This window comes from Symphalangus syndactylus, chromosome 13, assembly GCF_028878055.3.
Source record: "Symphalangus syndactylus isolate Jambi chromosome 13, NHGRI_mSymSyn1-v2.1_pri, whole genome shotgun sequence".
In the NCBI taxonomy this organism is placed as follows: Eukaryota; Metazoa; Chordata; class Mammalia; order Primates; family Hylobatidae; genus Symphalangus; species Symphalangus syndactylus.
The window spans coordinates 88,065,431-88,091,889 of record NC_072435.2 but is presented as its reverse complement, the minus strand read 5'-3'; the positions used below and the strand labels follow the sequence as shown (position 1 = coordinate 88,091,889).

Sequence of the window (26,459 nt, the reverse complement as noted above, 5' to 3'; positions counted from 1 at the left end):
GCGGAGGTTGCAATGAGCTGAGATCATGCCACTGCACTTCAGCCTGGGCGGCAGAGGTACTCTGTCTCAAAAAAAAAAAAAAAAATAATAATAATAATAATAATGTAACACTTAAGGAAATAGTTTATGCAACATTCATAGTGTATTAGAAAAATTTAAAAGAATTTAAAATAAATCATTTTTATTAAGGGCTAAGAACAAAAATTACAAAGTGGGATATCTTAAAAACATTCACTAGTGTAAAGCTTCATATAGTTTTAATTATTAATATTTTAAGTTACACCATAATGGTTTCCATTTCCAAACCTATTCTAATTTATTATTGAGCATATTTTTTATTCTTAAGTGTTTTAATACTTGTCCAGACCAAGAGTTGGTAAAAATGGATTATACTTAATATGAAATATTTGAACACAGTGAGTTCCTTCTCTACTGTTAGTATGTCCGTGTTAATTGGTCTATGGAGAAGAGAGTAGAATCCCTACTATGTAGAATAAACTAAATATATAATGCCATTAAGAGTTGGCTGTCATACTGCTAAAGTACAAAGTATATAAACTAAAACAATCAAAAAAACACATTTTATGTTGACCCCTGTTTTTGTAACTATTATTATGCTGCTTTACAAAATAGTAGTTCTTTAATAATACAACCAAGAGTAGACAAATGTGTCTATTCTTTTGTTTTTGTTACCATATATAATCAAAAGTCAACATGTAATTATCACAGTGCATACTTTATTGTATGCTTTCATATCCTGAGGTCATTTTCTCCGAAATATACTAGACTTGTATCCAAATATTTACAAAATCTTCATTTTTATAGCATCGTAACTTAGTGAAATAAAAAATACAAGTATTTTTAGCACGTTTTCTTATTTAAAAATTATGAATTATAATAATATTTCTTTTGGATTTGTGATTAATATATATTGCCTGTACAGTTGCCCCTCCATATCTGTAGATTCTGTAACTGCAGTTGGAATTGAAAATATTTGGGAGAAGAAAAGCAATAAAAAGTAACAGTACAGTATTAAAAAATAATACAAAATTGGCTGGGTGCAGTGGCTCACACCTGTAATCCCAGCACTTTGGGAGGCTGAGGTAGGCAGATCACTTAAGGTCAGGAGTTCGAGACCAGCCTGGCCAACATGGTGAAATCCTGTCTCTACTAAAAATACAAAAATTAGCTGGGTGTGGTGGTGTGCACCTGTAGTCCCAGCTACTCTGAAGGCTGAGGCAGGAGACTCGCTGGAACCCCAGAGGCAGAGATTGCAGTGAGCCAAGATCACGCCACTGCACTCCAGCTTGGGCAACAGAGTGAGACTCCGTCTCAAAAAAAGCAAAACAGGGCCGGGCGCGGTGGCTCACGCTTGTAATCCCAGCACTTTGGGAGGCCGAGGCGGGCGGATCACGAGGTCAGCAGATCGAGGCCATCCTGGCTAACATGGTGAAACCCCGTCTCTACCAAAAAATACGAAAAATTAGCCGGGCGTGGTGGCGGGCGCCTGTAGTCCCAGCAACTCGGGCGGCTGAGGCAGGAGAATGGCGTGAACCCGGGAGGCGGAGCTTGCAGTGAGCCGAGATTGCGCCACTGCACTCCAGCCTGGGCGACAGAGCGAGACTCCGTCTCAAAAAAAAAAAAAAAAAAAGCAAAACAAAACCAAAACACCCAAGATTTAAAATACAGTAAAACAACTATTTACATAGCATTTACTATGTGTATTTACATAGCATAGTTGTATTAGGTATTGTAAGTAATCTAGAGATGTTCAAGCCAGGCAGATCTGAATTCAAATTTGTTTAATTTTGTTAAATTTGGACACACATTAACTTACTGGTCATAGAGAAATGATTCATCTTTCTGAGCTCAATTTAATGGAGTCATAGAGTTGTTGTAAAGATTGAGATAATGTATTTAAAGTTTCTAGTACTGTGACCCATACAATGTGGAAGTAAAATAGTTGTTGGATATTATATGGAAGTATAGCAAACTGTGACCTGAGTAATAGGCCATGACAAAGTTATCATTGTCACTGGCCCATGGTGAAGTAGGGAAAACAAGGATAATGTTTAAATGGGTATAGATGTATGTGTGTACACACTTAAATATATATATAAAACATAAAAATATATATGCACACATTATATCTAGATATGTAGTTTTGTATCTATAGCTATAGAGTTATATATATAAGTAGATATCTATAGATATATAGTTTTTCACATTGAAGGTCATAATGCACTTACACATTTTCTGCATATATATATAAATAAAAAGTAATACTACAGCATTAAAAATAATGCCAAAATTTAAAATACAGTAAAAACAACTATTTACATAGCATTTATACTGTTAATGCTATGTTACCTAATGGTATTGTAAGTAATCTAAAGATGATTTAAAACATTTTATATAGCATAAGACTATTTGGGAGTTACTGATCTAGAATCAAGAAAGCATGCTGTTAAGTCAACAATCCCTCACCAACTTTGTTCAAAATCTAATGTGGAAATATACAATGAATAAGATATGCTCCCTTACTTTCAAACAGCTTATAATTTAATGAGAAAGCAAAATATAAAGCAAAAGAAAACTGTATTATATAATGGAGCAGTTATCAAACTGTTGAATTTATCTGTTTTTTTTTTTTTTCATTTAACTTCTTCACTAATGATTTGAGTTCCTCAAAGACAGAGAACTTTGTCTTTTCTAGCAAATAAGCTCTTAATCATTTAAAAAAAATGAACGAATGAGTTTGTCAGAGGAAAAATATTGAAAGCCCAAACATGAGCCCAAAGAGCTATTATGGCCATTATTGAGACTTCACAGAGAGCTTAGTTAAGAGTCAGAACAATAATTAAAGAGTAAGAAACCTAGATTTGTGAAAAAATGTTAAAGGAAAGAAGTAGTATTTTAGAAAAGAAAATGTGTAAGTGCATTATGACCTTCAATGTGAAAAAGATATCCACGAATTCTTCAATGTGAATTGGAAGAAGAACTCTATGAAAGGAAGATGGCATGGGATGTTATCAGATACTGTATAGGGAGATCAGCTCTCTGCTCCCCCATAGGCAGTTAGCACCAATTCCTATCACTCTGTCTCCTAGCTTTCTTGAATCCATCCTTCTCATTTTCCTCTGCTACAGCCTTAGTCCAGACTTTCTTTTCCTCTTATCTAGGCTGTTAATATAGCTTAATAAATGTTCCAGGCCCTCCAGTCTATTTGTCATTCATTCACTTTTTTCAGAAATATTACTAGGCACTTATTTTATGCCATGGCACAATTCTAGGTGCTGAAGACATAGCTGTGAACAAAACAGACATGGGACCTGTTCTTGTGGAGCTTATACTTCAGTGGGTAGAGAAACTAAACAGAGAGGTATGAAAGATAGTGATGGGACATAATTCTACTAAAGGTTGGGTGATCAAAGAAGCTTTGCTGAAGAGATTTGAGTTGATGTTGGTATTTTCTAAAAACAGATGACCAATATGGTTAAATTTGGTTGTGAGGGAGAAGGTAACATGAGATGAGCTCAGATAATTAAACAGGGACCAGATCATTTATATGCAAATTATAAAAGATAACAGAATGGTTTATTTTATTCTAAGGGCAATTGGACTCCATTGGAGAATTTAGAGCAAAGAATGGTGGGGTTTGACTAAAGGGAAAATAAAGGATTTTGTGAATGATTATAATGATTTGTGAATATATTTTGGAAATTGAGTCATCAAGACTTTCTGATAGATTCGAAAGTGAGAGGTAATAGGAAGAGGATCAAGGATAACTTGGGTTTGTGCATGTCGGTAGTTGGTAATGCCATTTACTGGGGGAAGTAGCAGCTTTTTTTTTCTTTTATTTAAGTTCTAGGTTACATGTACACAACACGCAGGTTTGATACATAGGTATACATGTGCCATGTTGGTTTGCTGCACCCATCAACTCATCTCCTAATGATATCCCTCCCCCAGCCCCCCACCCCCTGACAGGCCCTGGTGTGTGATGTTCTCCTCCCTGTGTCCAAGTGATCTCATTGTTCACTTCCCACCTATGAGTGGGAACATGCGGTGTTTGGTTTTCTGTCCTTGTGATAGTTTGCTGAGAATGATGGTTTCCAGCTTCATCCGTGTCCCTGAAAAGGACACGAACTCATCCTTTTTTATGGCTGCATAGTATTCCATGGTGTATATGTGCCACATTTTTTTTTATCCAGTCTATCATTGATGGACATCTGGGTTGGTTCCAAGTCTTTGCTATTGTGAATAGTGCCACAATAAACATACATGTGCATGTGTCTTTATAGTAGCATGATTTATAATCCTTTGGGTATTTACCCAGTAATGGGATGGCTAGGTCAGATGGTATTTCTAGTTCTAGATCCTTGAGGAATCGCCACACTGTCTTCCACAATGGTTGAACTAATTTACACTCCCACCAACAGTGTAAAAGTGTTCCTGCTTCTCCACATCCTCTCCAGCATCTGTTGTTTCCTGACTTTTTAATGATTGCCATTCTAACTGGCGTGAGATGGTGTCTCATTGCAGTTTTGATTTGCATTTCTCTGATGGCCAGTGATGATGAGCATTTTTTCCTGTGTCTGTTGGCAGCATAGATGTCTTCTTTTGAGAAGTGTCTGATCATATCCTTTGCCCACTTTTTGATGGGGTTGTTTGTTTTTTTCTTGTAAATTTGTTTGAGTTCTTTGTAGATTCTGGATATTAACCTTTTGTCACATGGGGAGATTGCAAAAATTTTCTCCCATTCTGTAGGTTGCCCGTTCACTCTGATGGTAGTTTCTTTTGCCATGCTGAAGCTCTTTAGTTTAATTAGATCCCATTTGTCTATTTTGTCTTTTGTTGTCATTGCTTTTGGTGTTTTAGTCATGAAGTCCTTGCAATGTCGGCTCTTTTTTGGTTCCATACGAACTTTAAAGTAGTTTTTTCTGATTCTATGAAGAAAGTCATTGGTAGCTTGATGGTGATGGCATTGAATCTATAAATTACTTTGGGCAGTATGGTCATTTTCACGATATTGATTCTTTATCCATGAGCGTGGAATATTCTTCCATTTGTTTGTGTCCTCTTTTATTTCATTGAGCAGTGGTTTGTAGCTCTCCTTGAAGAAGTCCTTCACATCCCTTGTAAGTTGGATTCCTAGGTATTTTATTCTCTTCGGAGCAATTGTGAACAGGAGTTCACTCATGATTTGGCTCTCAGTTTGTCTGTTAATAGTGTATAGGAATGCTTGTGATTTTTGCACATTGATTTTGTATCCTGAGACTTTGCTGAAGTTGTTTATCAGCTTAAGGAGATTTTGGGCTGAGACGATGGGGTTTTCTAAATATACAATCATGTCATCTGCACACAGGGACAAGTTGACTTCCTCTTTTCCTAATTGAATACCCTTTATTTCTTTCTCTTGCCTGACTGCCCTGGCCAGAACTTCCAACACTATGTTGAATAGGAGTGGTGAGTGAGGGCATCCTTGTCTTGTGCCGGTTTTTAAAGGGAATTCTTCCAGTTTTTGCCCATTCACTGTGATATTGGCTGTGGGTTTATTATAAGTAGTTCTTATTATTTTACGATATGTTCCATCAATACTTAGTTTGTTCAGAGTTTTTAGCGTGAAGGGCTGTTGAATTTTGTTGAAGGGCTTTTCTGCATCTATTGAGATATCATGTGGTTTTTGTTGTTGGTTCTGTTTATGTGATGGATTACGTTTATTGATTTGCGTATGTTGAACCAGCCTTGCATCCCAGGGATGAAGCTGACTTGATTGTGGTGGATAAGCTTTTTGATGTGCTGCTGGATTCAGTTTGCCAGTATTTTATATGAGGATTTTCGCATCGATGTTCATCAGGGATATTGACCTAAAATTCTCTTTTTTTGTTGTGTCTCTTCTGGGCTTTGGTATCAGGGTGATGTTGGTCTCATAAAATTAGTTAGGAAGGATTTCCTCTTTTTCTATTGATTGGAATAGTTTCAAAAGGAATAGTACCAGCTCCTCTTTGTATCTCTGGTAGAATTCGGCTGTTAATCTGTCTAGTCCTGGACTTTTTTTGGTTGGTAGGCTATTAATTATTGCCTCAATTTCAGAGCCTGTTATTGGTCTATTCAGAGATTCAGCTTCTTCCTGGTTTAGTCTTGGGAGGGTGTATGTGTCTAGGAATTTATCGATTTCTTCTAGATTTTCTAGTTTATTTGAGTAGAGGTGTTTATAGTATTCTCTGATGGTAGTTTGTGTTTCTGTGGGATCGGTGGTGATATCCCCTTTATCATTTTTTTATTGCATCTATTTGATTCTTCTCTCTTTTCTTCTTCATTAGTCTTGCTAGTGGTCTATCAATTTTGTTGATCTTTTCAAAAAACCAGCTGCTGCATTCATTGAATTTTTTTGAAAGGTTTTTTTGTGTCTCTATCTCCTTCAGTTCTGCTCTGATCTTAGTTATTTCTTGCCTTGAGCTCGCTTGTAAATTTGTTTGCTGTTGCTTCTCTAGTTCTTTTAATTGTGATGTTAGGGTGTCGATTTTAGTTCTTTCTTGCTTTCTCTTGTGGGCATTTAGTACTATAAATTTCCCTCTACACACTGCTTTAAATGTGTCCCAGAGATTCTGGTACGTTGTGTCTTTGTTCTCATTGGTTTCAAAGAACATCTTTATTTCTGCCTTAATTTTGTTATTTACCCAGTAGTCATTCAGGAGCAAGTTGTTCAGTTTTCATGTAGTTGTGCGGTTTTCAGTGAGTTTCTTAATCCTGAATTCTAATTTGATTGCACTGTGGTCTGAGAGACAGTTTGTTGTGATTTCTGTTCTTTTACGTTTGCTGAGGAGTGCTTTACTTCCAATTATGTGGTCAATTTTAGAAAAAGTGTGATGTGGTGCTGAGAAGAATGTATATTCTGTTGATTTGGGGTGGAGGGTTCTGTAGATGTCTGTTAGGTCTGCTTGTTGCAGAGCTGAGTTCAGGTCCTGGATATCCTTCTGTCTCATTGATCTGTCTAATATTAACAGCGGGGTGTTAAAGTCTCCCATTATTATTGTGTGGGAGTCTAGGTCTCTTTGTAGGTCTCTAAGGACTTGCTTTATGATTCTGGGTGCTCCTGTATTGGGTGCATATATATTTAGGATAGTTAGCTCTTGTTGAACTGATCCGTTTACCATTATGTAATGGCCTCTTTGTCTCTTTTGATCTTTGTTGGTTTAAAGTATGTTTTATCAGAGACTAGGATTGCAACCCCTGGTGTTTTTTTGCTTTCCATTTGCTTGGTAGATCTTCCTCCATCCCTTTATTTTGAGCCTGTGTGCGTCTTTGCATGTGAGATGGGTCTCTTGAATATAGCACACTGATGGGTCTTGACTCTTTATCCACTTTGCCTGTCTGTGTCTTTTAATTGGGGCATTTAGCCCATTTATATTTAAGGTTAATATTGTTATGTGTGAATTTGATCCTGCCATTATGATATTCGCTGGTTATTTTGCCCATTAATTGATGCAGTTTCTTCATAGCATCCATGGTCTTTACAGTTTGGCCTGTTTTTGCAGTGGCTGGTACCATATTTAGTGCTTCCTTCAGGAGCTCTTGTAAGGCAGGCCTGGTGGTGACAAAATCTCTCAGCATTTGCTTGTCTGGAAAGGATTTTATTTCTCTTTCACTTATGAAGCTTAGTTTGGCTGTATATAAAATTCTGGGTTGAAAATTATTTTCTTTAAGAATGTTGAATATTGGCCCCCACTCTCTTCTGGCTTGTAGGGTTTCTGCCGAGAGATCTGCTGTTAGTCTGATGGGCTTCCCTTTGTGGGTAACCCGACCTTTATCTCTGGCTGCCCTTAACATTTTTTCCTTCATTTCAACCTTGGTGAATCTGACAATTATGTGTCTTGGGGTTGCTCTTCTTGAGGAGTAACTTTGTGGTGTTCTCTGTATTTCCTGAATTTGAATGTTGGCCCGCCTTGCTAGGTTGGGGAAGTTCTCCTGGCTAATATCCTGAAGAGTGTTTTCCAACTTGGTTCCATTCTCCCCATCACCTTCAGGTACACCAATCAAATGTAGATTTGGTCTTTTCACACAGTCCATATTTCTTGGAGGCTTTGTTCGTTTCTTTTTATTCTAACCTTGTCTTCTTGCTTTATTTCATTCATTTGATCTTCGATCACTGATACCCTTTCTTCCATTTGATCGAGTCAGCTGTTGAAGCTTGTGCATGTGTCATGAAGTTCTCATGCCATGGTTTTCAGCTGCATTTCTACAGTGTTTATTCTAGTTAGCCATTCATCTAATCTTTTTCTCAAGGTTTTTAGCTTCCTTGCGATGGGTTCAAACATCCTCCTTTAGCTTGGAGAAGTTTGTTATTACCGACCTTCTGAAGCCTGTGTCTGTCAACTCATCAAAGTTATTCTCCATCCAGCTTTGTTCCGTTGCTGGCGAGGAGCTGCGATCCTTTGGAGGAGAAGAGGCACTCTGATTTTTAGAATTTTCAGCTTTTCTGCTCTGGTTTCTCCCCATCTTTGTGGTTTTATCTACCTTTGGTCTTTGATGTTGGTGACCTACAGGTGGAGTTTTGGTGCAGATGACCTTTTTGTTGATGTTGATATTATTCCTTTCTGTTTGTTAGTTTTCCTTCTAACAGTCAGGTCCCTCAGCTGCAGATCTGTTGGAGTTTGCTGGAGTTCCACTCCAGACCCTGTTTGCCTGGGTATCACCAGCAGAGGCTGCAGAACAGTGAATATTGCAGAACAGCAAATATTACTGCCTGATCCTTCCTCTGGAAGCCTCGTCCCAGAGGGGCAGCTGCCTATATGAGGTGTCTGTTGGCCCCTACTGGGAGGTGTCTCCCAGTTAGGCTACTCGGGGGTCAGGGACCCACTTGAGGTTGCAGTCTGTCCGTTCTCAGAGCTCAAAAGCCATGCTGGGAGAACCACTGCTCTCTTCAGAGCTGTCAGACAGGGACCTTTAAGTCTGCAGAAGTTGTCTGCTGCCTTTTGTTTAGCTATGCCCTGCCCCCAGAGGTGGAGTCTAGAGGCAGTAGGGCTTGTTGAGCTGTGGTGGGCTCCACCCAGTTCGAGCTTCCTGGCCACTTAGTTTACCTACTCAAGCCTCAGCAATGGCAGACCCCCTTCTCCGAGCCAGGCTCAGAAGTAGCAGCTGTTTGATGCTCGTGGCTACTCTCAGGAACCCAGATTTTTGTTTGAGATAGATATGTCAGTCATTCAAGTGGAGACATCAGGAAGATACATGGATATAAGAACCCAGAGTTCAGATGGAGAGATTGCAGTTAGAGACGTAAGTTTGGGAGTCAGTTGTAAAGAATATCTTTAAAGCCTGGGACTAGTCGAGATCCGTTTTTTTTTTCTTTTCTTTTCTTTCTTTTTCTTTTTCTTTTTTTCTTTTTTTTTGAGATGGCGTCTCTCTGTTGCCCAGGATGGAGTGCAGTGGTGTGATCTCGGCTCACTGCAACACCCACCTCATGGGTTCAGGCGATTCTCCTGCCTCAGCCTCCTGAGTAGCTGGGATTACAAGTGTCTGCCACCACACCCGGCTAATTTTTGTATTTTTAGTTGAGGCGGGGTTTCACCATGTTGGTCAGGCTGGTCTCGAACTCCTGACCTCAGGTGATCACCCACCTCAGCCTTCCAAAGTGTTGGGATTACAGGCGTGAGCCACCATGCCTGGCCTAGTTGAGATCTTCTAAGGAGAGAGTCTATGGATTAAAAGAAGACCAGCAATAGAACTTTGGGGTGTCTCAACATTCACAGAAGTAGCAGCGGAAAAGGAGCTAGTAAAAGATTTTGAGAAGTTATGACCAGTAAGGTAGGAAGAGAACCTAAAATATAAAGTATCTTGGAAACCAGTTGAAGAAAGTGTTCCTAGAAGGAGACATAATCAACTATATCAGGTACAACTGAGAGGTCAAGAAGTTGACAAGGATAAGAATATAGGATTTTGGAACATGGCAGTCATTAATGACTTCAACAGCAATTTTATTGAAGCAGTGTATTTTGAAAGTCAAATACCTATTTTTCATACTATGCATATGTATATGTTTTAACTATGTCATAATTTGTGCATATCTCCTGAATCTTCTTGAAGACTAAAGACAAGTTTAGAGTTTAGAGGAGCTTTAAAACTTCGTGAGATTTTCTTTTTCTGCCTTGATATTAATCAAGATAACCTGTAGATTCCTAAGTTATTCTTGAATTTCTAAGAGTAGAAACTATATATTAATACTTCAACAAAGTAATGGTTTCTTACTTTCTTTCATGTACAAGTTTCCCTTAGTTCCACCTTAAATTACGTCAGCTGAGGCATGTAGCACTGCATGCTCCCTCAGAATGTAGTTGTTACTCTTTCTCCCGAGACCTGATAGTACTTCCCAGTGAAATGCCTTTTTAAAAAAAAAAAATTTAATTACTTTTGTATTTTATGGTCTTTAAATTGAGACTTGTTAGATTTTGTAATTCTTTTACTTTATAAGTAATTTACCTTATTGAGGTAGAAATTTGGGGCATAAGTACAGTTCATCTTATTGTTTGGAATTTTCTTCTAGGTGTCTGGATTTTACTTTATATTTGTAATTGGTTTTTGGAATGCATACTGTTTTAAATAACTATTGTATGTTTCAGACAGAGCTTGAGAATAAACTACAGCAACAGTTAACACAGGCAGCCCAGGAACTTGCAGCAGAGAAAGAGAAAATATCAGTATTACAGAACAACTATGAAAAAAGTCAGGAAACTTTCAAACAGCTTCAATCTGATTTCTATGGGAGGGAATCTGAACTTCTAGCCACCAGGCAAGATCTTAAGGTATAGTAAACTATACTGTACCATAAAATCTCAGTAAGTTTTATAGACATTTATTAAATGATCTATTTGAATCCAAATGGGCAAGGAAATGTTAGTATTTGTGGAATAGTATGCTGTTTTCTATTAAATTGTTATTTTGTATTAGCATGCTTTAAAAAATTGTTTAAAATGTGGGCATTTTAAAATGACATATTTATAATAGTAAGATAATTTGGATATATCTTAATTGTGACACTGTTAACTTAGGTAAGTATTATGCTGTCTTTATGTGTGAATAACTTTAAAGATAGGCTGCTGTTAAGTTTTAAATGTAAACCACTTGTGAAAAAATGCAAGGAATTTTACCATTGTTGGTCAGGCAATTCTGACGTTAGTTATAATATTTGTCAAGTTCCCAATATTACTGGATTGCCTAATGATTAAAATTAGGAGATTATAGCTCAAAATAAACTTACCCTTAATTGTATAACAATGTATAGGAATTTTGTCTTTGGTAATACTATTTGATTAGATAAAGTATCAAGTTTATTAAATTGAAGGATAATGGGAAAAGGGTAAACAATTTTTAGGTCACAGGAAGGTACCAGTTTTCTAAGGAAAATGGAATATTTGTGTTCTCTCACAGAAGATTCAGCCAGTTTTTTTTCTCTCTCTCTTTTTGTTAAGGGGAAATGCTTTATCTGTTTCTTTCCTATGTTTGGGATTTTGTTTATTTAATTTAAAGTGCATATTACAAAATTCTGAGAATGAAAGAATATTAAAATGTTTTATTTAGATAGGGAGCATATATTTTATCCATAGGCTGTTACAGGGAACTATGAAGGATGTGGGACTTGATTAGGTCCTGAATTTGAATACCCAGAGACTCCAGAGAAAGGTAATTTTATTCAGGGGCATATTTGAGAAAAGGTGCCATAGTGAGAATGAATAAAGCAAGCAGACAGTTAACATAATTGCCTTGCTGGCGTATACTAGTTTATGTTTGGAATTAAGGTTTAAAAGGTTGGATCTAAATCGTGAAGTATCTTAGATGCCTAGCAAAGATGATTGGATTTTATATTTGAGGGGAAAAAGTGAAAAGTCCAAACAGAGGAGTAAAATGAAGAAAATAGTACTTTAGAAAACAACCTGGTAGTGGTTTGCAGACAGCTTGGATTGGACCTGGGATAGACTAGTGGTGGAGAGATGAGTTAAGAGGTTACTAACTTTCTTTCTCCATAAATTCTAATAGTCGAGGTATGAGTTGATTAGAACTGGGATGAACACTAAAGAGGATGAAATAGAGGAGATTAATGGGAGAGAGAGAAGAAACAAAAGGGCTGAACCCATACCTGGCTGCAAGGATTCGACAAAGAGATAGGAAATTGGGTAAAAGAATTTTCATAGTGCCAATAGAATATCTATGTATCTGTCTATTTATCTGGAGGTAAAAATTAGCAATAGTTGTTATTAAGAAAAAATACCACACAAGATTTAGGTAGTGTTAAATTATTATTATTTGTCCTTTCAACACTATTGAAAGTATTGAAAGTCAAGGAAGCTTTGTGGAGGAGTTTGGGCTTAGCCTAAAAACAGTGAGGAAGCACTAAAGGGAGTTACTTACATTTGTATTTTAGGCAAATGACTCACTGCAGATTGAGGAATGAGAAACAGGGCTGAATGTGAAGACCAAAAAGAAGACTTTGCAGTAGTCTAAGTGCAAGATGATGGTGGTGTGGGCTGGTAATAGCAAGGATGGAGAAAAGTGGATGAATTTGAAGGATATTTAAATGATAGAAGAGATGAAACTTAATGATTGATTGGAAAAGTCTTATAGAAGTCACGCTCTTTCCATATGGATGTCATTTACCCAAAGCATAAGCTAGTAACAGGAACCAACATTAAATTAATCAATGTTAATTGATTTGATTGATATTCTTTCATTAAGCCAGCGATTTTTATTATGCTTGAAAGCTATGTTGTGTACTAATAATTTCATACATGAAAGAATAACTCAAATGTAAATATGGGCAAAAAGAGAAAGCTGAGGGACAAGGCTGCCATAGAGTTTTACAACTGTTAAGGGACCTTGGATAGATCCTCTATTCCAAAGCTTGCTTTTGCCAAAGAGAGCAGGCCCAGTGCTTCCTTTTGCAGAGAAGACAGGCCTACTGCTATACAATAACAGAACCATGGTTAAATCTTAGTTCTGATTCAAAGTCTGCCATTCTTTCATCATTTCACTATAATTTTTTACACAAAACAAAAGATTGGTAAATTTTATATAAAATGCTTTTAAAATGAGAAGTGTATGAACTACTTAGGAAGCTAATTGAAAAAAAAATAGTAAATTCCTAGGGAAGTTCAGATGATATTTATAGACTAGGATAAGAGATGGCTATCAGTTATTATTTTTCTTTTGCTTCAGTGATGTTGGATGGTCTTGTGTATAAGAGAGAGAAGAGGAGAGATTCAGAGCCTTGTAACATGGCACCTAACTACTTCAAGGCTGTCTACCATGGGTTGACAGTGTACAGCATGGGCTAACAGTATATACCTAGACACCAGTAGAATGGAAGGTAGCCTGGCCTGATCTATGCCTTTAGCCCCATCTGCTGGATTATTTATGAAGTACTTAAGTTTGTTGACTGGATATTTCAGATTGGCTATGCAGTACAGTACTCTTTCTTATCCAGGAAATGTAGAGGTAGAATTTAACTGTAAAACTTACACCCTGAGTGAAGTGAAAATTCTAGGATAATAGATTTAGAATTAAATATAAATCTTCTTAGCCTAGTACTCTCACTATATCATTTCATCAGAAATCAAGAAAAAACAACAAAAAATATGAAGGTTTTTTTTTTTTTTTTTTTAAGAAAGAATGGGAAAACTTGCTGAATAGACAAAAACAATAGCTACCATGGAACACTGCAGAAATCATTTGTTTACTGGGGTACTGTAATGTGATTGGCATAATCAGGGTCAAGGTTGGTATTTGATCCATTTAGAGATTTGCCTATTTCAAGGGGAGTAGATTGGTTAAAGATAGTCTCAACAAAACGATGGAATGGGAATGGGGGTTCTCCAAGGGAAGAGATGCTGAGCAGATGAAATAATATGCAATATTATTATAATCTGCAATAAGAAAGATGAACATTTAAAATGCGTGGAAGTATAAATGTTCATCTATGTCATTGAATGATGTAGATGAAAGTTCAGAGGCAGGGGAAAACAATATGTCTTGGCATCTTCAGAAAAGATTTCATGGAGCAGTCCAAATTTTGAGCTTGACTTTAAAAAATCAGTCACTGGGTTTTGTGAGTTTAAAATTTTGTAGGCTGTTATTTAAACCATGGGCTTTTTGGAAATCTTGTGGTTAGAGGTTAGGGGTGCTTTCCAGGCTCTAGCAAGCATTGGTATTTTTAAACATTAGATCAGGATCTCTATTAACTAATTATAGTTGCTGTAGACTGTTTGAACTGGACTTTGTCAACTTTTCTCCTTTTTTATGTGAAATCACTCTCACCCTTTGTGACACATAGGTCAGTTCCCACATGTGATATAGAGCCTTCTGTAAACCCCACTCCACAGCGTCTCACACTCACTGTTTTTCTGTGCATTTGGCACATAGCGTATACTCTCCTGCCCTGTGTAGCTTCCATTTTACATGCCTGTTCTGCTTTTTGGGTGATGTACTCAACTCCCTTAAGTCAAAGACCAGCTTGTACTCTCCTGTGTTCTGTCTTAGCAGTGTTCTCAATTAATGGTTAGCTGCCGGATTAGTGAAGAACTAGCTGATGTTAATTCTTTCCTGAAAAAAGCCTCAAGGGGTTTAGTGTTCTACTGGCAGTCATTGAAAATTAAGATTTAATTTATATCAGAAAGACGTAACTGGGTTACTGGTAAGAAGTAAACTTTCTTTTTCAGGAAGCTTAAGAATCCTCATAAATAAGATCTTTATTTGTTTATTTCATCTTTCTTTCTTTCTTTTTTTTTTTTTTTTTTTTTTTTTACTGAGTACTTGCTGTATACAAGCCTACTCAGCAGGGATCCTTTCCTAAATTATGTTTTCTGCCTCCTTTTCAAAGGAACTGTATCTCCAGAATAAGAAAGATCAGCTTTTTCCAGATCTGATGGAAGAGATCAGTTGGATCTCTTACCCTGCTGATTCTTCGCAGTAGCAGCTGAGAGTGGCAAGGTTCCTACCATACACATTACCTACCTGTTACCATATTTGTCCCCAAATGAAGTGTAATGAGTGAAAAAGCTTCCCCTTTCCCCAACTTCCTCTTCTCAAAATACTTGGGTTTTAAAACAGTCAAAAACTATGGACTATGTTAAATGATAATCAGTACTTCTACGATATAGATGAGAAGAGGATAGTGTGCCTTCTCAGGATAAAGCCTCAGATGTTTGGCTGAATTTTCTCTTTTTGTTCACTTGATCAGGTTGTCAGCTGTGAAGTAGTTACTTTTATTCCATGACAAAATAATCCTTCCTATTTGTTTCAGGAAAAACTCTCTCAAATTGTGTTTTTCCTCTACTCTCACACCACAACAATCATCAACACAGAAGACTTCTGTGACCAAACATATGGGGATTTTCCCACACACACCAAGAAGCAGATACCTACTGGGTGTCTTCCAATTCAATTCTGACACTATCTCCCTAGAGATAGTGTCAAATCCCACAGACTGGGGGCTCCATCCCCAAGACTGCTCCCTACAACTCCAAACACCAGTCATAAATCCAGGCTTCCAGAACTTCTGACCAACTAGCTAGTTTCAAGTTGGGGTTTTCATGACATCCTCTTTGGGTTCAATTAGTTTGCTGAAACAGCTCACAGAACTCAGGGAAAACTTACTTACATTTGCTGATTTATTATAAAGGATATTACAGAGAATACAGATGAAGAGATGTGTCGGGTGATATGGGGGAAGGGGCACGGAGCTTCCGTGCCCTCCCTGGGCATGCCACCCTCCAGGAACCTCCGTATGTTCAGCTATCTAGAAGTTCCCCAAACCCAGTCCTCTTGGATTTTTATGGAAGCATTCCTTCACCCAGGTTTTGAGGCAGGACCCTTTCAGGGAAGAGTCTTAAGACCCACAATCAGAAAATGGGGTGGGGAAGAAGATTAGAGGCCTGCCTAGGGACTAGTGGAAAGAGGGCAGGAGACGAGATTCTGTTTCCTGAGGCCTAACGTACCCAACATTATAATAAAAAACTGTAACAAAGGATGTGGGAATTGTGATTCAGGAACCCTGGACAAAAACCACTATATCATAACACCATACTATTTATTAATATTTTTAGCATGTCAAGGGACATCATACAACCTACCAAATGTATATGTATGCATAATGAAGCATTTAATTGTATCTCTTTTAAAATTGTTTTCTTTCACACTGCCTTATGACTTTAACCATATATATGTTCTCTGAGTGTATCTGATATGGTCCCTACTTATTTGGTATTCTTTCATATCAACTAGCCAATACTGAAGATGTGATCAACATTCAGCAAATACTTTAAATATTTATTAGTAAATAGATTATTTTTAGAGGCTTTGGAATTGCTTCCGTTTTACTAAATATTTTATATCATAAATGTTTTCTATAAGCAAGAGAGTTAATATTTTAGAATTCTTTCTCTTTTACCTGGCCTTACTGAAGGGTATAATATGCTATCTTTTTATAGTTTATTGCTTTCTACAATGTTTGTATTAACTATGTTTCTGTTGAATTTACTAAAAACATGGCATATAATAATTTGGGAAAATTGTTTTTGTAAGTCTGTAGAAGAGAAGCTTTCTCTAGCACAGGAGGACTTGATTTCAAACAGAAATCAAATTGGAAATCAAAATAAATTGATTCAAGAACTGAAGACTGCCAAAGCTACATTGGAGCAGGATTCAGCAAAGAAAGAACAGCAATTGCAGGAGCGATGTAAAGCACTACAAGACATTCAGAAAGAAAAGGTATTGCATGTTTCTGACCTAAATCTACAATCTTAGAGTTACAGTTGTCTTAGAGATCATCCTTAGAGTTACAGTTGTCTTAGAGATCATCCAGTCAAACCTCTTATTCAGTACAGGCATCATCCTTATTTTCAACAGCTCTCTCAGAGGGACCTCTAGTTTCTGACACTTTTGATCATTGGGATTTTAATGCTAGGAAGTACTTCTTAATGGCCTTCTTGTTATTTCTACCCTTTTTTCTTACTGCTCTTTTTTAGTTTTACAAACAAGTCAATTTTTCACACCATAGACCCTTGGTTATTGCAGAAAAGATAATATAGTTCCTCAGCTATTTCTCATATAATGTATTATCCTTTAGATGTGTGAATGAGATAATAAAAGATCTAGAAATAATTCTTAAGCGTGTTAAGAATTCTTAAAATTAAGAACCAGATTGTCTAAGGAGTTTATTAAGTTTCGAAGTTGAAAGCATTGGTTTATTAATATATGACCAGTACATTTTAAAAATCACTTTAAATTCTATATGAAAGAAAAATTCAGATCCTAGGAAAGAGTTTATTTTTTGTTTTATAGTTGAAATCATATATGCCTATTAGCTGACAGGATATTACTCTGTAGTGTGTAATCCCTGAAATTCTTGGTAAATTCTAAGTGGTTCAATTCCTGAAATTTAATTTAAAAATGTTTTGTGGGTGTGGTGATGGTGAAGCTGGAATGAAATTCATGATTTGTGCTTCAAATTTAGAGAATTCTGACAGAACTATTGTTCACAAGGCCAGGTTTGATGGCTCATGCCTGTTATCTCAGCCCTCCCAGAGGCCAAGGAGGAAGGATTGCTTGAGCCCAGGAGTTCAAGATCAGCCTGGGCAACATAGTGAGACCTTGTCTCTATTAAAAAAAAAAATTTAGCTGGGCATGGTGGTGCACGCCTGTAGTCCCACCTACTCGGGAGACCGAGGTGGGAGGATAGCTTGAGCCTGGGAGGTGAAGGCTGCAGTGAGTGAGCCATGATCATACCACTGCACTCCAGCCTGTGTGATAGAATGAGACCCTGTTTCAAAAAGAAAAAAAATGTTGTTTATAGGAGTTTAGTTGTGAGAGTTTTAGATCATACAGACTTGGTTTGGTTTTGGCTCTACCTCTGATAGATTATTTTATGTCTCTTAAACCGTTGTTTCTTCACCTAGAAAATGGAGATTTAAAAATCTACATATACTAGAGATTAACTGAGATAATATGTAGTGCTCCTAACTAGATATCTTATATAAAGATAGTGATAGTAGTAAAATAGGAGTTATAAGAGTAAGAATGGTAGTTTTGCAGTATCATTACTCTGACCAGGTACAATTTATCTCACAATATTAACTGTAACTATTCAATCTTTACAATTATCTTCTTATTATTGTTCAAACTGTATAAATAAGGAAACAGCCAAGAACCAAGAGAGGGTAAGTAATTTGCCCAAGTTAGGTAGAAAGGGGCAGAGCCAGTGTCATCAATAGTAGCAGTCATTTTTATTACACCCATTTTCATTTAAGTATTTGCTTTAAAATTATTTTAGAAAATATATCATTTTTCTACAGTCACTGAAAGAAAAAGAACTAGTAAATGAAAGGTCTAAATTGGCAGAGATAGAAGAAATTAAATGTAGACAAGAAAAAGAAATCACTAAACTAAACGAAGAGCTCAAGTCCCACAAACAAGAAAGCATAAAGGTATGTTAAGATAATCATTTTTCCTGCCTTCTGTGTTATATTGCTCTTTAAAGAAATATATATACACATACATATTTATTTATTTATTGAGAACTTGCTATGTGCTAGGCAAATTGTTCTGTTGTTTCTGACAAATACTCTTGCCAGAGTGCTTTTGTATTGCATAATACCCGTACACATATTGAAATTGTTACATTTGTTTTCACATTACCAAATGAAGCAAAGTAACCCTAAGAGTTTGGATCTCATTGAAATGATAATCAAGAGATGTATTGATTTAGAAAGTTATGCTCACAGGTAGTAAATTTCAAAATATGAAAGAGTTTAGAAGTAAGATTTAAAGAGATTGTTTATTCAATTATTTTTCTTCCTAAAGTCCTTTCATAATCTGTTATTTTTAACATTTTACCTGTTATAAGCATAGATAGGGCACCCATTGAAGAAAACTAATTGTCTATTATTTGCTTTGTAAAATACTAATTTCTTAAAAAAGTTTAGATTCTTTCTTGAGAGCACTCATAATGTCCTTTATGTCTGTCAGCATAGTTATCATTTTGGTTCATAATTAATTATCTCTTGATATTCCTCTGTCCTCTAGAATGCGACTTCCTTAAATCAGGGAATGTGTATAATTCATCTTTATGTTATATCCCCAGAACCTAACTCAGTGTGTGATAACTAAATGATGACCAGTAAATGTTAAGTGAGGAAAGGGAAAATAGAGAGTACAGTTTGTTTTTTTTCTCCACATAATCAAAACGTATACATTTTTGTCACCTGGATTTAAATGATTGTTGAGCAGGACATATTATAGTCTTGTATCTTTTTAACCAATTCTTTAAAATACTGAACTTTAAGCATTTCATAAGTGGGTAAAACCTATATTTGATCTATTGTGATAAATTGCATAAATTTTAGCCACATTTTGAAATATTTACTATGAAGAATGATTTATTTTTGGCCCTACTTTTTCAACAGGAGATAACAAATCTTAAGGATGCTAAACAGCTTCTAATTCAGCAGAAATTAGAACTTCAAGGAAAAGCGGACTCCCTGAAGGCAGCTGTTGAACAGGAGAAGAGAAATCAGCAGATACTAAAAGACCAGGTGAAAAAGGAAGAAGAGGAGCTGAAGAAAGAATTTATTGAGAAAGAAGCTAAGTTGGTCAGTGAGTTAATCTGGGGAAGTGTGTTTTGCAGTAGAGCTTTAAATCAATCCAGTGAGAGGACCATTCTACTTATAAGATCTAATTGAAATGCTTTCCTAACATTTTAGTTTTTGATTAAGAAAGGAGATCTGATTTATTTAAATAGCTGACATATGGTTGGAAATATTTTACCCTGTAACCATATTTCTGTTTTTATAAGTGAACTCTGAAATGAAATAAAATTTAAAAACTTTTTTTTTTTTTTTTTAAGTGTCAGAAACTAAACAACCCCACAACTATGTAGATCTGGTAAATGGTGTGAATGCCAGTCATGTTAAACCCATTTATTGGGTCAAAGCGAATGTTGATAAGGGGGAGCAGAAACTTGAGTTTGAAATTATGATGAACAAAGTCTGCTTTTCCTTTCCTAAGTTGCACATGCCAAATGGGAAGCATCTGGCTTTCCTCTGTTGAATTAAGTCCAAATATGCCCAGATAACTTGGCCATTGAATGTTTTAGTTGAAGAGTTTCAATTTTAACTTCAAACAGTCATTTGAAGGTTTCATAATGGTTTTTGGCAGACTGATAGAGAAAAGAAAGCATATGGAATTGGGACGAATAAGGAAATTTCAGCTTTGTCTCTAGGGCACCTTGCTATCCCTAACCATATGTGTCTTTCCTGCTCTGGTGGAGAAAAAGAAAGATCTCACATTGTGTCACTTTAGCTCACCGTCATGATGGTCACTATCCATCATTTCAGCATTTTGACCTTTGAGCCAATTCATATTACATAGATGCTTGTGGAATCAGTTTTATTAATGTGTAATGAAATATGTTCTCCTGCCTCCATTCCCGAAGAAGCAATAGTATTTATATTGCCAATATTTTAAATTTAATAAATCACTTACATTTATTTTGCACTACTTTTGTAATAGATTTCCCCCCAACTTTTCCTTTTTTTCAGCATTCTGAAATAAAAGAAAAGGAAGTAGGAATGAAGAAGCATGAAGAAAATGAGGCTAAACTTACCATGCAGATTACAGCATTAAATGAAAACTTAGGCACTGTGAAGAAGGAGTGGCAATCTAGTCAACGGAGAGTTAGTGAGCTCGAGAAACAAACGGATGACTTACGGGGTGAAATTGCAGTATTAGAAGCAACGGTTCAGAATAATCAGGATGAAAGGAGAGCACTACTGGAAAGGTGATTGATATCTAGTAAAATTAGTTTATTTCCATTGTAAGTGATAAAAAGATGGTCATATTCCATAGTTTTTAAAAATAGAAGAATCTTGAGAAAAGTGCTTAAGCCTCTATAGGTATTTTAGTAGCCATTTAAAAATTAACCTGTAAAACAATCAGATAGTCAAAATTAATGTATTATATATTTTAAATTACTAAAGTAGTTCATTATCTATACCCTAGAAGGGTCATTAAATGATTTTCTAAAAAATTAATTACCTCTTTGCAATCTATTCCAGATGTCTTAAAGGAGAAGGTGAAATAGAAAAGCTTCAAACCAAAGTATTAGAATTGCAGAGAAAGCTGGATAATACAACTGCAGCAGTGCAGGAGCTGGGCAGAGAAAACCAGTCACTTCAGGTCAGTCACCTATGGATATGAGGCAGTTTTTTAGTCTAGAATTGGCTTATTAGTGAAAAGAATATTTTTAACTTTTAAAAAATCTCATGTTTTATAAATACTTTCAAATAGCTACTGTCTGTTTAGCAGTATTGTAGGTTTTGTAGATAAATATAAAAGTAAAGAACTTATTTCAGAGACCTCAGAGATTCATTAGAAAGCCATGTCATTCATTAATTGTTAGTATACGGAAAGAACTACAAAATTCAAGAATAGCAAAGAATATATGAGTCAGTATGTGTTAAAGAAGCGATCTGAGTATATTCTCAGAGTCACCAGGAAAGATTCATCATTATGTTTAGAAAGGATTGGAAATCAGCAAAGGTTAGCAAGATGTTTCAGGAATAAAATTCGATTAATTTTATTTTGTCATTCAGATTTATGAATATAGCTACTTTTGACAATAGAAGCTGACCAGTGTATTTCTGATTTTTAAAATTTTATTTCATGGGTCATATAGTCAAAATTTTATAGAACTCTGGCAGCAAGTTAGAAATAATCTAGCATTCTTTAAAATGTTGAATACTATAATGTATCGATACTTTTTTAAAAAACAGATCAAACATACACAAGCATTGAATAGAAAGTGGGCTGAAGACAATGAAGTACAAAACTGTATGGCCTGTGGGAAAGGCTTTTCAGTAACAGTGAGACGGGTAAATAATTTTGTTCATATAACTATGTTTCTGGATTTCATTTGTCACTGATAATTAATGTTTTAACCATCAAAATAGTCCTTCATTTGACAGAATAATTTTCTATTTATCAGTAAACTTTAATTAGCAACAACATAGAATAACTAACTTCATGCAGTCTCGCTTCTGGTTAGCATATGTGTTTGAATTTTACTTTTAAATTCAGTCTTTGTCTTCCAACTTACTGTCTGGGACAATCATTTTCTGAATCAGTGCACCAATATTAAACTCATGTTTTAGTAATCATTGGGTTCTTTAAAGGAAGAAAAAGCAGAGGTATTTTAAACATATATTCTAAATACTACCATTGTGTTATGACTTAAGTTTATATTTCTTTTGGAGACATTAGTGCCTGAAACATTTGGCAAATAGGAATAGTTTTTCATTTGATAGAGATACTTTATAAAAACTTTTTAAATGTCTCCTCTGGTTCTTTTGAGAGTTCCATAATAAATTCTACGTAAAATGTTTAGCATAGCATTTGATAAATAGGAAGCATTCAATTTAATTATAACAAAGAGATTAAGTTAACATATTGAAACATATCATTAAATAATATACCAATGACTTGAAAGCTAATGTACCTTCACAATGTAGTTGGTGGTATGCATGTAGTTTCATAATACTTTTGGTATAGTTTTTATTTTTGAAATTGTTTCATTTTTGTCATTTACAGCATCACTGCCGACAGTGTGGAAATATCTTCTGTGCTGAATGTTCAGCCAAAAATGCCTTAACTCCTTCCTCCAAGAAGCCTGTTCGTGTCTGTGATGCATGTTTCAATGACTTGCAAGGATAATGGGTTATCACAACTTCAGAGTAATATTACACTAACATTAGATTTTTAATAAATGTACTTAATAGAGGTCTTGGACTACTATTTGGTTTGGACACTGGTTGCAATACTAGACCAAATAGGAATTAGTATATTTTGGAATGTTATGGATATCAAGTAAAACTCTTCTATTTTTGTGAGACTTGGGCTTGTCATCTTTCATTACTTTTTTCCCATTTAGTCCCTGGAATAGCTTTCATGCCAAGTTTAGAATTAGCCAGTGAAATGTAAATAAACTTTGGACAGAAAATAGCAATGTATTTTTTTAATATAATTTCATTATTCACAAATGAAGAATGCAATTCCATAGCTTACTTCTTTCTCCTACATTTAATGTACAAAAATGTACATGGGTGATATTATCACTTGTTGCTGTTTTTGTTGCACAATAGCACATTAATTATATTAAATATTCTCTTTGTGAAGTTATGCACAGAACTGTAATACTTTCCTCTACCTTTTTCTCTTATATGTAGGTTCATAGCTCAGTTGCATTGTTATGTTATGAATTCACTACTTGGGTGTTCTAAATACAGTTTATCTTAAAATATGTAGTAATATGAATTCAAAAATGGTTTTTGTTTTAACAATATTAATTGAATTTTCTTGGGTGGATTTTATAAAAACCTCTGTAAAATCAATTTGCTTACTTATGGTTATCTGGGCTTGTATTTCAAAGAATAGGGTTAATTTTTCTTTTTGTCTTTTTCTGTCTCTTTTTTAAACTCCCACATATTGTCCATTTAGAATCTTAGAAAGCTTCTTACCCTCGCTGTCAGTTGGAGGATGAATAATAAACATTGTATAATGTTCTTATTCTCGGTTTCTTGTAAGTGGGAAGTCTTTTGAGATCAGCCTTCATATCATACCCTTATTTTGTCTCTCTAGCATCTTCAGGAACCTGAATTTGCTTTTTACATAGATCTGATTTTTTCCTTTATTTGGTTTAACCTTTTCAAGCATAGGTCAGCTTCATGTATTTGTTTTATAATTTTGCATCTTAAAAGCTAGTAACTAATATTGCTGTGGTCTTATCGGTGAAAACAAAATATAAAATGGTAAGAAGACATTAAATATTTTACTTTCTATTTCTTACCCTATTGGGAAGAATTTTTAAAAGTTGTAAAATTGACTTAAAGTTAAAATGGTTCTGAGTTTGGTGTTCCATATCAACTGTTCCCAGTTTTACTTTTAACTTTGCAAAAATAATGTTGTGAAATTCCCTTTAAGTAATTAACACCTAGAAATAGAGTATCACCAAAAACAAATATATTTAGGAATCCCAGAGTTACAATAAAAACTGAAACAGCATAGCTAAGCACCTTAAGGATAATTAAGAATTAGCTTATTTATATGCTGAACAATGGAATGGAACTTTAATTTAGCATAGTCTTATTAATTTGGAAAATTGTAAAACATCTCAAGAGAGAAGTTATTAATATTGGTTTATTAATGTTTCTAGAGAAGAAATGTAGTTATACATTCATTCAGTGCAATCATTTTATAACAGTAGTTAATGTTTCATTTATGATAAACAGTTTATAATATGCATTTGCTTTCAAATATTCTGAAATGAAATTATATTTATGCTATACCTACAATGTATGTAAACTGAAAGAGATCACTACATATTCATTTAATTATTTAAAAAAAAATTTAAGTAAACCCTGTTGTCATTAGGTATTAAGAACATTGATTAAGTCCCTGGACTTGGATAAACATATATCCTTGAGCATATATAATGAAGAAATACAGTGGCTCTTTATTAAAAATAATAGTTGGATAATATAAACTGAACTATTTATGCATTTTTATATACTTATAAATCCTTCCAAATAGTTTTAATTCTATACTTTTACATATAAATAACTTAATAAGTGTGCTGGAAAAACACAGATGTTCACAGCACCACTGTTTTTTTTTTTTTTGAGATAATAAAATTCCATGAGAAATCTGGGTTTTAATATTTGTTCACTTTGTCTCCTAATTGGACACCCTCCAGGCCTTCTGTCTGTCTTCGCTTTACCCCCAACATATTCACAAAAAAATTGTAAGACAACAAGTAACCGTATATAGGTGTTTGAATGATTTTCTCATTTTTATCTAATTTCATTTCATAAGTCCCGAGTAATTTACCTACCATAGGCTACTATACTGATAATATAAATGAAACCCAACATTTTTTGCTACTAACTCTCCCCAATTTAATGTGTTTTGGAAACAAAAATTTAAATTTTTTTCCTTTTAATTAAAAAGTCATCTTTGAAGTCCTTATTATTGGCTGTACATTTTACATGTTTGCTGGTACTATTATTTTGTCAGTGAGTTAAAGCTGGCATGTACAGCTCTTGGCTTTAATGAAAAGCACATTGACATAATGTTAGTAAATTCCAAACCCCGGCACAGAATGTGAGTTAAAATTAAGTCTTGCTGGGTTAGTGTACAATAAACTATACCTACAGACTTTTTTTTAATAGAAGACAAAGCTGCTGGTATAGGATTTGTTCCTTTGAAGAAAAAATGAGGGAAACAAACACAAAAACCTCAATGCAGTGTATAAATAACATTTCGTTCAACTACCTCTTAATGTGGAATTATCTACTTTAATAGTTTCCTGAGAGTAATGTTAAATAGTAACTGCCAAATTTGTTATTTTCCCATCTCTCTTAAAAAGTCTTTATGATTATTTTATATAGTTTTGAGAACTTTAAAGCCACTTTTTTTAACCTTACATTTGCATAAAAATGTTTAGCTTTTAAGTAGAGAGCAAATTATGATCATATATTTTGATATTCATGACCTGTTTGACTATAGGAGTTTTTTTTAAAAAAATGCACTTTGGCTATAAAATCATGGATGATTTGATCCATAAGATTTAAATGTGCCACCATTATAGTATTCCTAGACATGAGCTTGATGAATGGTATTCTGTAATTATAGTGTGCCGCACATTATCGTGTCTTAATTGCCCTTAGCCTGAATTTTAATGATCAGTTTGTTATTGTTGCAGATGTGAATATTGTGCATAAACTTACTAAATTTATGTAAAATTGTATAAAATAGAATTAGAAGTCACTAAGTTCTTTCTGTGTAGAAGTAATAAATTTATTGTAACACAATGCAGTTGTGTATATGACATTCTGTAATTCCTTGAACTGGATCATATATTCATAACTTCTGTAGATACTTTTGCATGAACATTCTCATTTAGTTTTTGGGTTCATTATTTGTATTGTGTTTACTACTTGTGATCATGTAGTTGTGCCTTATTTTGTGAGAAAGGTTAGCTCAGTAAATACTGCAATTTCTAAACTCAGTGATTGGAAGGTTATTAATTATAAATGTAACTGATAAAGTACATGACAGCATTTAAATCTGTATAAAGAACAATGGAAGGATCCTTATTGACTTGTTGCTTTTGTTTTTTAATATGTTTAAATATTATATTAAAAACATTTCTTTCTAAACTAGTTGTATTCTGTGACTATAAATTGTTTTGTCTAACAAAAGAGAGAACACTGTATTAACCATTTTGCATTAATTTATTTACAGAATATTAGGACTTTGCACTTGGATATAGACAGTGGTGTTTTAATGTTGTTCAATTTAGAATAGTAATTAAATTCCTGATCTCAAGAGAAATTATTAATGCCATTTTGTTTTAGACA

The 26,459-nt window shown here is 34.9% G+C and overlaps 1 protein-coding gene across 1 annotated transcript in view; it reads left to right on the top strand.

Annotated features, from left to right (window-relative positions):
* EEA1 (early endosome antigen 1) overlaps positions 1-26,261 on the top strand; it is a 157,066-nt gene extending 130,805 nt beyond the window's left edge. The window contains exons 22-29 of the mRNA XM_055235599.2: positions 10,620-10,802; positions 16,573-16,758; positions 18,342-18,473; positions 19,452-19,637; positions 20,586-20,824; positions 21,102-21,222; positions 21,819-21,917; positions 22,633-26,261. Coding sequence (XP_055091574.1) covers positions 10,620-10,802; positions 16,573-16,758; positions 18,342-18,473; positions 19,452-19,637; positions 20,586-20,824; positions 21,102-21,222; positions 21,819-21,917; positions 22,633-22,755 — 1,269 coding nt within the window. The 3' untranslated portion in view covers positions 22,756-26,261. The remainder of the gene's footprint in view (positions 1-10,619; positions 10,803-16,572; positions 16,759-18,341; positions 18,474-19,451; positions 19,638-20,585; positions 20,825-21,101; positions 21,223-21,818; positions 21,918-22,632) is intronic.
* Positions 26,262-26,459: the final 198 nt, after the last annotated feature.